We start from the raw sequence: 15,059 nt of genomic DNA, 5'->3' as shown, positions 1-15,059 counted from the left end.
GCTGTTTCTCAGGGTGTGACCACTGTCACATCTTGACAGCTTCCAGGAGCCACAGGTGAGAGCTGAGTGCAGGATGGAGACCAAAGGCAGACAAACTAGCCCAGGAGGAGCATGCCATGTCCCCCACCAGAGGTACTACCCCTCCCTTCACACCCCATACACACACCCATTTTAACTTATTCACAAATACATTCTATTAAACCTAGTCACAGGTAGCCATATCTTTGCAATGTCCAACGTATTACATCCTATTTGTGCACACAATCGACACCAGAATACAACAGGATCAAAACCATCCTGCATTTATATTCACCAAGTTCTGCCGTTTCCGAAGTACACAAATTGCTACTGGCATGAATCAGACAGCTCCTACTGCGAGAGGGAAAGTGGTGGGTCCCAAGAGAGTGTTGCCTTTTCCATGACAGCCCTTTCATTCCTTAAGTACTTTGATGATGTTGCCAGCTACCTTCCCAAAGGGAGACAGCGAGAAGAACTACTGGAGATAATGCTGGCAAAACAGGGGGAAAGCTCTATAAGGTATCATGCTCCTCTTACGCTCCCAAAGCAGGAAATCCAACTCAGACACACCAGGAACACAACAGAATATGTACACAAAACACACAGCACCACATAAAAAGAAAAAAAGCGAGTCACCATTAGGACATTTATTATTATTTTCCCCAAAGTAGAGCTGCCTTTTGTTGGAGATGAACACAGTGCATCATTCACAGTCTTGACCCAATACATCTTCTTCTATGTTAAAACAAAGTAAAGAAACCCAACACAACCTTTATAGCTGGCTGCATACGGTATGATGGGACTCTGCTACGTAAACACTCTTGCTTCTCTTATGGAACCAAGTCACATCTGTAGTTCTGGACGTGTCTAGCAAGTGCTATGCTGACGAGGTGGCTATTACAATGAATAAGTAACAATGCAGGGAGCCCTTATAAGGAAAAGCTCCCTGTTAGTAGTTTGGAGATCTAGGTGGAAACTAAACTAAGGCCGGGCCTAGGCGGAAGTTTTCCTGATAGCTGATTTAGCACTGCAGTACTGAACTGGGGGAAAGACACCTCCAGGAAAGGACACCAGGTAATGCAATGTCTTGACCACTCTTTCTTTTTTACTGTGCCACCCACAAAGCATAGAACATACTTGTCCTTGGTCTAACAAAGCTGGTGGTGGCAAGACCAGTAGAGATCTATACAGGGAGTAGCTCTACTCCCAGGTGACTCACTGGTGTCAGAGAGCAATATCCAACTGAACACTTCTGCCAGTGCAAGAACTCTTATCTACACCACAGAACTTCTCTGTGTGACCCCTAAATCTGTTCTGGGTTTTTTCCCTACCTTAATCTAGAGCAAATTTAGGAGATGTGTGGGGATAAGGGATGGAGGGAAATTTCCAAGCACAACTAAACATTCTTGCACCAGCATGCTTGACATCTGAAAACCCCTACATCTTGCAATGCCTTAAAGGGCAGAAATGCAAATTATTTTAGATGAGTTGCCAAATGAACAGGTGGCTTGGAAATGCCTATTGATCATTTCAAGATGTCTAAGACCGATTTACATGACATTCCTGTTTTGTTTTGTTTTCTAAACTGGGAACCTTGCCTTGGGTTTAGGTGATTCATGTAACTCTCCTACAGCCAGATTCAATTGCAGTTCTGATCATATACATTCATTTCCAAATACATAACTTTTGATAACGAGCTCCACACACATACACCCAAAACAAGTTCAAGAAGTGAGCTATACATTATTTTTGAAGGGCCCCAAAGAACAAGCCATTGTTATGTGCCTCTTTTCATGTCCGTGGACCCTTGGTAATATTATGCAGAGATGAGAACCAATTTGTCATATATGAAAAAACAGATGAAATATGCAAAAGTAAGTTTAAATGCTAGAAAGCACCAGAAATAAGGGTGGGATGAGGGAGGAGGAGAGATTATTCCTGGATGTCAAGGATGACGGCTCTATATCTTCAAGTTTAGTTTCCACAAATGTTCCACCTTGGTATCTTATACTGCAAAGGTGCAACTGGCACTAACAAAGCATGAAAAAGTGCAAGATGTACACTCATTTAACATGACCTACTCTGGAGAGTTAAGCCACTATAACCTCTGGAATTTATCTGCCCTTACCAAACTTTTGCTTACAGTGGTATACAATGAGAAATCAAAGACAGCAGTAGATCCAGCGAAATCCATAGATTGACACAACTGTAAAACTGCAATGAGAGCAGCCCTGAGATTTCAAACATCAAGGTTGTGATACATGATTTCTGTGACGGGCTGCTCCACGCTTTAAGCAGCGATTGCATTCACTGCACTTCTCCTGGTGCCAGCTGCAGCGAACACAAGAGGAGAGAAAAGTACATGTGCTTTTCTTCAGAGCTGGGAGCAAAAGATGGCAAAGAGCTGTAACTGGCCACACTGTATATTTTGGAGGTATGCACCTCCCTTTCACATTTTATATGATTATTAGTGTTCTAGCAAATACAACTGTAGCCATGACAACGTGACTGCAGTGTAAAGTGATCTTGGTATTTTCAACTTAGATCATACTGATGAGCTCTCTAAACAGAGGGGGAGAGGCAAAGAATAAAAATGCCAGTCCTACGCTCAAGGAATCAGGTTCTAACTAGACAAACAATATGACCCAACAAGAAGAGTACAGAACAATAGGTTTTGTCAACTTTTTCCTGCAGAGTCCTATATCTGATTGGCAGATAAAAGCCAGGAAAGACTAGAACGTGAAAATCAGGACACTGGGAACTAGTGTTAAAAAAAAGTGCAGACAACCAAAAACACATAGGATTCCCTTGCTACATTTACAGCTTTTAGTATTCATCCATGAAATACCATGATTTCATCGTGTAACATTTTATTTTGTTCCCTTTAAAGTGCAAAAAAAGTTTAAAAGGGTCCTTGTCCGTAGGAAAAACTCAAGCCTTAAAAGATTTCTAAGTCTTTGTAATATTTTATAACTGAAAAGCTAAAATCCTTTGTGAGATGATGTCTGTTAAGCAGATCCAAATTCTGACATCCACTTCTCATATTTCTCCAGGTCTGCTGCTGAAACAGACTTGGAGATTTTCTTCAGAGCCAGGTCAAAGTCTCCCTTGGTAACAGGCATCTGAAGCTCTTCTTTAGATAACGCACGGATCTCTTCTGGGGATAAGCCATTAATGCGCCGCCTCATTGCCATCAAAGAAGCATCCCTGCAAAGGAAAATTCGCAAGAACTAATTACTAACACCGTGTGCTAGGAACTATATGGATTTTGATTACCTCTCTTGTGTTGCAGGCCTCTAGCAGAAATGCAGAAGCATTTATTCTTAGCTATCTCAGCGTTCCCCTGTGGCGAAACAAGCTTGCACATCTCCAACATCCCCAACATTAATGTAACATAAAACAACACTTTGGAACGGAAATCCACTAAGGCATCTGGTAAATGTGCAGAGGATAATTAAAACGATAAAAAAGACCCACCCGCCCCTTTTTGCAAGGATTTATGGAGATGCTGAGGCAATTGTTCAGTTCATGAACTACTCTTTTGCATGTGCCAAATCTCCCAACATCCAGCTTTATTGAATGTCCATGAGTGCTAGTGTTATGCGAGGGAGAAAACCTTTTCTCTATCGGCTTCCTCCATGCCCTGTATAGTTTTATTAACTTCTATCATGTCACCTGTTACTTGTCTTTTCTCTAAACTAAAAAGCCCCCAATGCTGCAGCCCTTACAGGGTTGCACCGTACGTAGCGATGCTGCACATGCACTGTATAGCGGTTTGCCGCCAGCACCACTCCAGCGCTGTATGGATGGTGCCAGGATCTCTCTGGCACCGCTACAGTCGCGAACTGAGGATCCCAACACCATCCGTATGGCGCTGGCGGCAAACCGCTATACTGTGCATGTGCAACGTCACTACGTACAGCGCATATGCGTGCGACGCTGCACATGCGCTGTACATAGCGGTTTGCTGCCAGTGCCAGGATCCTCTGCTCGCGGCTCCAGCCATGAATGGAGGATCCTCCAAAAGCGGCTGTGGTGGTGCGATAGCTGCAGTGGTGTGATAGCTGCTCATGCTGCCACGAGCCCCCGCAGGGTGACTTCTTGTCACCCCCAAAGGCATGGAACCCGGGGTTTACCGCCCCCCCCCATTATGACGCCACTGGTTGCTCCATTCCCTTGATCATTGGAAATACCCTGAGTTCTAGTGCTAGGAGAAACTTACATTCCTCAGACACCTATTAAGGGTCCTTCAATGAGAAGATCCATAGTGGCAAACAAGCTTCCCCTTATCAGTTCACAAGGAACAACGGTAAGACCTAAGAAACCTAATCTGCCTTCTGTGTGAACTGAGTGTATGGCCCGCCAAACGGTTCCAAGATCTTATGCAACACTCTGGGCTTTGTGCTGGTTCCTCAGCAAACTATTTGATGCAGAAAGGGTTTCCAGGGAAGGAGAATTTAAAAGCACTGACGTAAAGGCAAAAGATTGAGTCGTCAGCAATGTACTCAAAAAAGCATTCAGTATGTGTAGTTTGCCTAGCAATTCCATTTTTCTTTAGCTTGCAAACCCAGGAAATAGGATACCTGCAAACATTAGTGATGTCAGCACCAGAGTAGCCTTCGATCTTCTCAGCAATTTCTTCCAGGCTGATGTCAGGATCCAGTTCTACTTCCCGAAGATTAATCTTAAGCAGCTCTGCTCGGCCTTTTGCTGCAAAAATAAAAGTTGTTTGATCAGAGCAGGGCTTGCAAACATGTAGATATTCAATAACACTTAACCCTGTAATTTGGTTTTATGGTGGGGGGGGATTACTAAGCAAAATCAGCCTGGAAGAACTCTTGAATGTTAAAGAGACTGGCACTGTATTAACTGCAAAAAGTGCATTTGAAAAGAGAATCAATTATATAATTTTAGTGAATTCTGTATGAAGCAGTGTGTGTGTGTGTACACACACACACACACACACACACACACACACACAGAGCGCGCAATTTCCAATAGCCATTTTGCCATTAGCTATGAAAACATCCATAGATATGCATACATCCATAAACATGCACTCTCTACCCTATCCTACCCAAGTTTTTTCAGCAAACCTTGTATCAAGTGTCAACAATTTCTCAAAACCACCTTTTCTGTGAAGCCTTTGCTAATGCCTAGCTGAAACCAAACTTTAGCGTAGTTTGGGGGGAGTTGCTGGAGACTGAAGTTTTGTTGGGCCCTCTCCCCCACACCCTGCTGACCCCCCTTCTTCCCCCAGGTATGAAAGGGCAAGGCCACCTAGGGCAGCACCTTGGCCCATGCCTTGCCAATATGAAAAGTGTAATGCTAAGTGCATACTTGGTGTTGCACTAAGCATCTCACAGGAGACCGTGGAAGCACATTGTTCTATTGGTCTACAAGACAACAGGACAATAAGAAGCTGTAGAAAGAGACAGCTCAGCTGTCAACACCCTAAATTTTAGTCCTATTTGTTAAAGCAATCGGCATTAAATGAATTATTTGGTTAAGGTATTAAGTTACTGTTAAACCACGTTGATCCTTTTTCATTTTCTTTCTAGACAAACAGAAAAATAGGAAGGGAAGGATCATTTTAATTATGAGAAAAAGGAAGTGGTTACACAATGGGGGAAGCCAAGTGGAAAGGATACACTCTAAATAAGGATGGGTGGATTCCTTCCCTCTCCCCTGTCAAACACACAGAGATCCCTCCTTTCCCTCTGTCCAATAGATTTTGCTGTATTCAGTTTCTGAATTTAACACCCTCCCTATTAAAGAGTGTTTGCCCCAGCTGCCGAGGAGGGACCCCTGAACATGTTTTAGATAATGAAAATGATTGCCCTGGTGATATAAGTGACCCAGGGGTTTCAGTTGAACAATGTTTCTTTTTAATTTAATTTAATTAAGTACATGCGCTGGCCTTTGCCCACATTCTTCTCTCCTTTCCCTTTCCCCTCATTGTTAGTTTTTGAGTGCAAGCTCTTTCTGAGCAGAGAGATGCCCAATTTGCCCGTATGGTGCTGTAAGGCACAATGAACACTGATGGCATAGTATAAACATCAAAAACATAAAATACACAAGCTTCCCATCCATCACAATGTGCCTTTGGCAAGCTATACTGTACTGGTATAAAAACATTCCATGTACACATTGTAGCTGGGAGATCTGTACTGTGTTGACTGTTAAAATAATGGTCTCAAAAAACACAGAATAAAACTGATCTTTTAGTAAGATTCTGCATACATGTCTCACCATGGGTAACTTTGCAGAGTACCTAAAACGGCTACAGAGGAAATTATTTTTCCATGTTTTTTTTCAACACTAGTCTCTTCCAGATGACCTATTTATTGAACACTCTTCATGATCTGTTTGCAAAAGGTGGGGATGCTATAAGATATCAGATCAAGCCATTGTTATCCTACACTTTTCAGTGCAATTTTTCATCAATTAGCTTCCTACAAAAAGTCTTATTTTTAAAAGTGTGTTCATTATGCAAGAGAGCCAAACCCACTTTAACTGCACAACCTACATTTGCTGGTGTGACTGAATCCCATTCACAAAATAGTGGCAATCTGGAAGGGGCACTGTAACCTCTGTGGAGAAGAGAAGTTGACACACCTTAGCAAGGTGCCCATTCTGCACTGCACAGATAGAAGCCAGAACCAATAACGTGGTAGAACTTCAGATGAGGTACTTCCCCCGCCCTGCCAACAGGGCTGAAAGCAATTATGGCTTCAAATGATTAAAACCATAAATGCAAACAAATGCCTGCCTTTCATCTTCTCTTTTGCATTAGCAATAAGTTTAGATCAATAACATGATAGAGATCTGCAAGGCAATTTAAATCATATGTAATACCCCAATCAGCCATAAAGTCAGGGCTCCCATTATAAGCTGGAACTATTAGTATTTATTGAATGTGTGTAGTCAGTCTTTTCTCCAACGAGCTCAAGGTAGCATGCATGGTTCTCCCCCAACCATTGTCAGCTATTTTATCCTAACAACAGCCTTGGAAAGTAAAGCCGAGAGAGTGACTGGTCCAAGCTCACCAGGTGAATTAATAATAATAATAATAATAATAATAATAATAATAATAATAATAATGAAGAATTCATGGCTATGTGAGGATGTGAACCAGAGACTCCCTGATGACAGTCCAACACTCTAGACACCACACCACACATTACATACAACATGAAGTTGACACAGCAAAATTAAATCTCTAGGTTAAGCATTTTCCCTCTCTGTAACCTTTTGGATCGCTTCTCATGTATCAAGACATCACACGGTGGTGATTCTGCCATCCTACCAGCAGGAACTGAAGGTGTGGAGTAGGGAAACTCACACCAATGTCATCATGATATATATTAAGTCAACCTCAACCTTACAAGGGGAGAGGGGAAGAATGTATGCTAGAGATGCTATTATTGCCAGGAGCCCCATGCTGTGCTCCAATAAGTTGTTTCAACCCTTAAAGAGTTTACAACCACACTGTACTTCTATTCTGTTATCTTGAGGGGTCGTGGAGGCAAGCAGGCACCCCAGTGTATCAAGAGAAGACGCCACTTTATAAAGCTAAAATGATAAAGGATCTTGAAATTAATAGCATATATGACTGACAGCCAAGGAGAAGCAATATATGATATGGCATCCTCAGGCAGGGGAACAATCAGCATGCTACGATCTGAACGGCTGGAAATCTAGTCGTAAAGGTCAGGCGAGAGTTGATTTACAGCAGCGCCAGCCTGAGAGTGAAAATTCATGGATCTGCTTCTCTGCATTAATCGGCAAGTGCATGGAAATGCACTGGCAATATTTCTTTAAAAGATGTCTGAAGGTGGCTTTTGATGCTCAATCAAGGACTGTTAAACATTCAAATTTAGTCCAAGCTCATTAGCATCTCTCTCACCGGGTCTGCAATGGAATACAGCAACCCTTTCATTCTCCAATCTCAACCCTTAAGGGGAAAGGGAGGGAGGGAGAGAGCACTGGCAAGTTATTAGCTGCTGAAAATGCAACCAAATGTTTGCAACCAAAGTGTCAAATGAATTCTTCAAATAACAAAATGTAAGAAAAGTGCATCTGGACAGAAAATATTACAGCCTTCCCACCTGTTGGCAATGGTATATAGATCCTTTTCTCCAGCCTCCTTCTCAAAGCTTCATCAATGTCCCAGGGAAAATTTGTAGCAGCCAGCACCAGCACCATTCTTGAAGGGTCGTCGTTTTCCAGAGCCCCGCCTACTCCTACATCAACAAAAGACATAGCAGACAACAGGGTACTATTTCTATTATTTATTAGATTTTTCAGACATCCAAGAGCTAAGCTTATTCCATACTTCAAAGAAACAAAACAACCAAACAATTAAAATCAGTTCCAATAAAGCTAGTTTATATAACACAGAGATCCTATAAAACTAGTGTAACAAAAGCTAAGCAGAGATTCCAGCTCAGAATACATTACACAGGGGAGCCACTAAATCCTCCTCAACTAAAGAACATCAGCCTAAAACCATGAAATGAAGAGGTTAAGGCCCCAAGCTTTTTGGAGCCCAGGGGTGCACAAAGAAATCTAAGAACCTATTGTGAGCAGCACCATAACACAGGTGACTGGGGGAGGGAGGACTTGCCTAGGCACAATATGATGAGTACAGAACAGAGGCAGTGTATGAGGCCCAATACCAAACCATGTTCAGTGGAACCTCAGTTTTTGAACGTAATCCGTTCTGGAAGACCATCTGACTTCCGAAACGGTCAAAAACCAAAAACTGAAAGCAGTAGCATCAATATAATAGGGAAACTCAAAACAGAAGTCATGTGGCACGTTCGGCTTCCGAACATTGTTCGAAAACTGAAGCAGTTTTTCGCGTTCAAAAGCCGAAACGCTGGTCAACAGAGACGTTTAACAACCAAGGTTCCACTGTATTTGTTTCCACAAAGCACAAGAAAGTAACCCAGTCCACAGAAGGAAACTGATGATGCTCAGAAAAGCACATTCAAACAGCATTGGAGGGTAAGTAGGCATTTAGATGGCCAGGAAATGAAGTGGGCAGAAGGGTTAATTTCCCCCAGCAACTCTTTACCAGTTTTCAAAGCAGCTACAGAGGGCTGCTAATTACTATAAAACAAAACCAAAAAATGGTGATTATTAATCTCCCATGTCTTGTGTATTGTAATGTATTTTTTTTTTATTCTTATATTTAATCATCTTTATTAAGTACTCTAGGAACAGCCTTAAGAACAGTATATAAAACTTTTTACATAATCAAACACACACATACACACATAATATTTGCCACTTAATTGGGGAAATGCATCTTAAGTGATCTTTGTAAAGAAAAATGAGCATAAAACTTGAGTAATTATGCCATGCTCTTCATTTGTACAGTCATAACTCAGGTTGTGTTTTTTCGGATTACAGACCACCAAAACCCGGAAGTACCAGAACGGGTTACTTCCGGGTTTTGGCAGTCGCGCATGCGCAGAAGCGCTGAATTGCACTTTGCACATGTGCAGACACGCCAAATCGCAACCCGTGTGTGCGCAGACGCGCCGCAAATGTGCATCCCGGACAGATCACGTTTGCAACCCAAGCGTCCACTGTATTACATTTACATTTCACATTTCTTCTATGACAGAACTCCAAACAGCTTTCGTGGTCCCCCATGCAGACGCAGAACAGCTTGGCTTCAGCAAGATGGCTGCATCATGTGACCATGCCCAAAATACTTATGTCAGCAAAAGGTGGACAGCTTAAAATGAGAACATTTCAGGACATGTTGGTAAATATGCTGCTTTTTAACTGGCTGCACGCCTTCTCCAAAACAAGCCTACAAGCAATTTATGAAAAGGGAAAGGAAGCGCCAGTGCAGATATCAAACATTACCATCCATCTGAACAAGCAACTCAGATTTGACCCGACGGCTTGCCTCATGTTCATCAGAGGTGCCTCTGCGGCTACAGATGGAGTCTATTTCATCAATGAAAATGGTTGTGGGTGCATAAAATCGGGCCTTGAAACAAAGAAAACATTTACTAAACACAACATTTCAGTTTTTGTGAGATTCCATCATATACAAGATGTACCTTAAGTGATGTTCATTCATTTCATTGAGTCTACTCTGAGCAAAGCTTGGTTGACTATGCCCCTTTGACAAAGATGTGCTGTCCAGCTTACCTTACAACATCTGCCTTAGGAACAGCATCTATGTATCTAATGCTAAATCAAAGCTGGTTTGGGATATTCTTTTAGAACCACTTGCATGATTGCAGAAAGGCAAATAATATATCTGATTAAATCACACAGATATAGAAAAATAAAGTTTTTGTCAATTTATCTCCAAAAACAAGAGTGGGAGGGAATCAACAAGAGGGGGAAATGTTAGGTTAGCAGTTTTCTTAACACTTTGTAGCTAGAGACAGCAGGTGGCCAACATGGTGTCCTCCAAATGTTATAGGGCCACTGGCCATGCTGAACAGGGCGAATGGGAGTTGGAGTCCCACAACATCTGGAGGACACCAAAGTTGATGCCCCTATTACAGATTATGAGGGCTTCAGTGGAGTAAATGAGCCCTCCCTAGCCACTGGCTCAGCTGGTAAGGTGCTATTGAATGTTTATTAATATTCTAGGTGCTTAGACACTTGCTTGTTTTTTAATTGTCAGCACAAAAGACACAGGGCTGCATTGTTGGTAGGAAAGTTTCAGCAGAGCAGATGCAGAGATCACTACTGTGGTGTTGGCCAACTGTTACGTCTGTGTGTGTGTCAGAGAGAAGGGGGGCATGGACATAAAAATGGCACATGTACAAAAAACCCCCCTCAATTTTTCATTAATATTATTTTTTGCAAATCTCTTGAAAAGATTACAGTATTGTGGCACCTTATAAAACTTGACAGATTCGGCCCTGTTTGTGTGCCTGCAAAGTCAGTTCTAGCTACTCTTAGAGTCATTTCTAAAACATTGCAAACTGTGAATCAGTCAGATGTGTGACATAGCTCTGACCAGTGGCGTAGCGTGGGTTGTCAGCACCCGGGGCAAGGCAAGTAATTTGCGCCCCCTAACCCGTGGATTTGCGCCCCCTAAACCGTGGATTTGCGCCCTCTAACCCTAACCTAACCCTAACCCCCAGATGTTGCGTCCTGTGAGGCCGGCCCCCCCTGCACCCCCCACGCTACGCCACCGGCTCTGACACAACCTTCTAAGGAGCAGAAGACAAAAACAATTTCCTTTTGTTATGGGGCTGTGGTGACTGAATCATTATATTTTACATATGCATGTTAATCAACGAGCCTCTTTTGTAAAGCAGGGATCAAAGCAGCCTACCTCGCAAGAATTGTGTAAAGATGAGTAACATGCTGTTTAGAAAGCATTCTGCACATTACAAGTGCTATGAAAATGAACGGGGGAAATGCAAAAGATGAAATAGAAAGAAGAAAACATTTTGAGTAAGAAACAAAAAGAAAATAAAAACCAACCTCAAAAGGTAGAAAGTTAAAGAAATATCAGGCCTTGACTCTGATAAATTCAAAACATTAAAGGAAGCTGTGAAAGGAAGCTGTGTTTACTACAGGTAAACAACACACACATAATGAGTCATTTTGAAAACAGATGTCATTAGTTCTAAAAGCTGGGGATATTACAGGCACTTTGTAGCACAATGTTGCTGGTTGGTATAACATGGTTGGCAAATGTGGCTGAAAAGCCTTACCCCAATTTGTAATGATAGTTCTAGGACTTCTAAATACACCCATTGGGCACAACAAACTTAGGTTCATTCATTTCAATGGGTCTGGCTCTGAATAAAACTGAGTTGGATACTATCCAATGTGTTGGAGTGACTTAGATGCCCACTATAACAACAAGAAACTGTGAGACTTGAGCATCAGTAATGCTTACCATTTCAAACAACAAGCGAACTAACTTTTCAGACTCGCCTCGATACTTCGACGTCAGAGTGGAGGAAGAAACGTTGAAGAAAGTCGTTCCACATTCTGTAGCGACAGCCTTCGCTAGCATAGTTTTACCAGTCCCGGGAGGGCCAACCATCAACACTCCCTAAAATTAAACAAGGGCAACTGAATAAGCACAAGCGGGTACAAGTGCACAACGGTGCAGAATAATAAAATTAAATGAACTTGTCTAAACACAGCCTAGCATTGTCAAAGCCAGTTGTGCTATTGCAATAATCTGCGGCTGCTGATTCATAAAAACCGTAATTGATTTCATTAACGCAAAGCTGACTGCTACTTGACACCTGAAAAGTAACGGAAGATTAGAGAGTATCTCCTATAGTTCAACCCTTTTGTAGTTACTATTGTAGAAATATTGAGCTAAATTGAGCCTAGAAGTCTTGCCGCAGGATAAACTGATAAGACATGGGTTGTTGTTTTTTAAAATTGGAGGTATATTAAGATGGTGCACATCAGTTTACAATGAGCAAGCAGTGTGCTAGTTGTGGTCCAAGGGTCAGAGTCCCAGCAGATAAGTGCCTCTCAGCAAAACACTCACCCTAGTGGGCTCTCCAGAGCAATACATTTTGAACCAGCACTGTTGGTTCTTGGCAGAGTGCCCAGGAAAGGAAGAGGAGTTTGTAGGCACTAATGAGACTGCGGAAGAGGGAATGAGAACAACCTGCTCTTCCAGCTTCCACAGGTTGAGTTTACCTGGAGGCTTTTCCCTTTCAGCAGCACAGATCAGAAAAGTGCCAAGATCCGGGCGCCAGCAGAATGTATTTGGCTCTCATCTGTGGGATGTAGTAACTTTCTAATCAGACTTTTGGCTGATTAAACTATCAACTTTGTAAATGTGTTTGTGAGAAAGGATTGTTGGTTTTTGTTGTTATGTATTTTGTGTTTTCCTTTTGTGTTTTTATTCTGTAAACTACCATGTGACCTTCGGATGAAGGGTGGTGTGATGGGATAGTGAGCTGCTTGTGCGTAAAAGCTTGATCCCTCTGGGGTTTGGCTGGTCATCCAACCGAGGCACTAACGGAGCCCCCAAAGCATGACTCCGTCAGTCGCTGGTAGAATCTGACAGTGGGCGTCTACGGAATTTACGCCAACATAAAAGCTGTTTGACGGACATGCGCCTTCGTGACTCTCTGCGTGACAGTTTCCGGCGAAGGGTGGGAGTTCCTAATGGGGGTTTTGTTACCTCTTCGCTATTCTCACTAGAAGTATCCCAGAGCCTCCCCTCCGCTGTGACTCCTGCACTCCCCCTGCTGGTTCCTTCCTCTGCTGCAGATTCTCTCCTATTCTCCTGGAGCCTGTCCACCACCTGTCCCTCCGATGGCAGTTCCCTGACATCCACCTCCCCCCCAGGGCCCCCTTCACCCCCTCCCGCCTCCTCTCCCACTGGCGGTGAGGGCGGAAAGCCCCTGAAGGAACTCTCCTCGTCATCCGAGGATTCAAACACTTCTAGCCACGGCGTACCGTCTCTCTCCCCGTCTTCCTCTTCTTCGTCGGAGTCGGCTTCCTCACCCACCCCTGACTCTGGGAACCCTTCAAACTCTCCTTCCTCATCGGTGGTCCCAAAGTGTTCCCTTCTAAATCGTGCTACGGGTTGCGGTTTTCTTGGGAAACGCTGATGAAATGTTTCTATTAAGACCTCGTCATTGACTACCTCTGCTGGTACCCAAGTGTTTTCCGACTCTACTTCCCCCTCCCATTCTACCAGATATTCCACCTGATTCCCCTTCCACCTGGAATCAATGATTCCTGCCACGTTCATGTCGCGCTCTCTCTCTTCTATCACGGGCGTTTGGGTGGCCTCTCTCTCACGCTCCCCCCACTCACGTCCCTCTCGGTACGGCGACAGTAATGACCTGTGAAATACTGGGTGTAATTTCATGTGACTGGGCAGCCTGAGTTTGAATGCTACTGGGTTGACCTGCTGTATGACCTCAAAGGGTCCCAATCTTTTGGGTCTCAATTTCTTACTCCCGCCCTTGAACGGTAGTCCTTGGGTGGATAACCACACCCGGTCTCCCACCCTTATAGTTTCACCTTCCCTCCTATTTCTGTCTGCTTGCTTCTTATATTCTTCCTTGGCTTTCTCTAAGTTAAGTTGAAGCTGACGGTGGATCGCTTCCATCTCTTCAAAAAAATATTCCGCCGCCGGCACGCTCCACCTCTCCCCTCCCTCTCCTGGGAATGCCCGGGGGTGACACCCATAATTTGCCAGAAAGGGACTCATCCCTGTGGACACGTTCTCCGCGTTGTTGTAGGCAAATTCTGCTAGAGGTAACTTATCCACCCAATCATTTTCTCTGTCTTTTACATAACACCTCAGGTATTGTTGTAAAATCCCGTTTGCCCTTTCCGCTTGCCCATTTGTTTCTGGGTGCCGGGCAGTTGAGAAATTGAGTTCTACGTGCAGTAAGCTCATAAGTTTCCTCCAGAACCTGGAAGTAAATTGTTTCCCTCTGTCGCTCAAAACCCTCAAGGGGGCGCCATGCAACCTAAAAATATGTTCTACAAACAACTTGGCGGTTTCCTCCGCTGTGACCGCATGTGAACAAGCTATAAAATGACACATCTTGGTTAATAGATCTACCACCACCATGACAGCTGTTTTGCCTTTGGATTTTGGCAGGTCCGTCATAAAATCTATGGATACTGCCTCCCATGGCCTTTCTGGCGTGGGTAAGGGTTGTAATAGCCCCGCTGGCGCCACCCTCTCTCCTTTCGCTCGCTGGCACCTGTCGCAACCCCTGACATATTCCCGTACGTCCTCCCTCACCTTGGGCCACCAAAACTCCCTGGTAACCAACCACATGGTTTTGTGCTGTCCAAAATGTCCCGCTGTGGGGCTGTCATGCAACTGCTTGAGTACTCTGCCCCTCAGTTCCCCATCGGGTATGTACAGTGCCCCTTTGTAATACAATGCCCCGTTCTTTTCTTCAAACCCCCCTGTGTTCTCCTCTGTCCTCCTGATCTCTCTGAGTTTCTCTTGGGCGTATTCATCGTTCTCAGTACCCTCTATCAGTTCCCTCTGCCCCACCAATGCCGCCCCACACACCCAGCGGTCTTCAGGGATTACA

General features: G+C 43.7%; 1 protein-coding gene across 4 annotated transcripts in view; it reads right to left on the bottom strand.

The window, feature by feature from the left end:
- Positions 1 to 650: 650 nt before the first annotated feature.
- KATNAL1 (katanin catalytic subunit A1 like 1) overlaps positions 651 to 15,059 on the bottom strand; it is a 38,294-nt gene continuing 23,885 nt past the window's right edge. For 3 of the 4 annotated variants that reach the window (XM_083736790.1, XM_083736791.1, XM_083736792.1), the window contains 5 exons: positions 11,915 to 12,073; positions 9,904 to 10,030; positions 8,130 to 8,264; positions 4,602 to 4,728; positions 651 to 3,225 (listed from right to left, as the gene is read on the bottom strand). In XM_083736790.1, the coding sequence (XP_083592916.1) occupies positions 3,027 to 3,225; positions 4,602 to 4,728; positions 8,130 to 8,264; positions 9,904 to 10,030; positions 11,915 to 12,073 (747 nt within the window). In that variant the 3' untranslated portion in view covers positions 651 to 3,026. The remainder of the gene's footprint in view (positions 3,226 to 4,601; positions 4,729 to 8,129; positions 8,265 to 9,903; positions 10,031 to 11,914; positions 12,074 to 15,059) is intronic. The other variant, XR_014563605.1, reaches the window with a different exon arrangement.

This window comes from Podarcis gaigeae (assembly GCF_964106915.1).
Source record: "Podarcis gaigeae genome assembly, chromosome: 4".
Lineage (NCBI taxonomy): Eukaryota > Metazoa > Chordata > Lepidosauria > Squamata > Lacertidae > Podarcis > Podarcis gaigeae.
The sequence above is the reverse complement of the archived record's forward strand: the minus strand, read 5'-3'. Positions and strand labels throughout refer to the sequence as shown.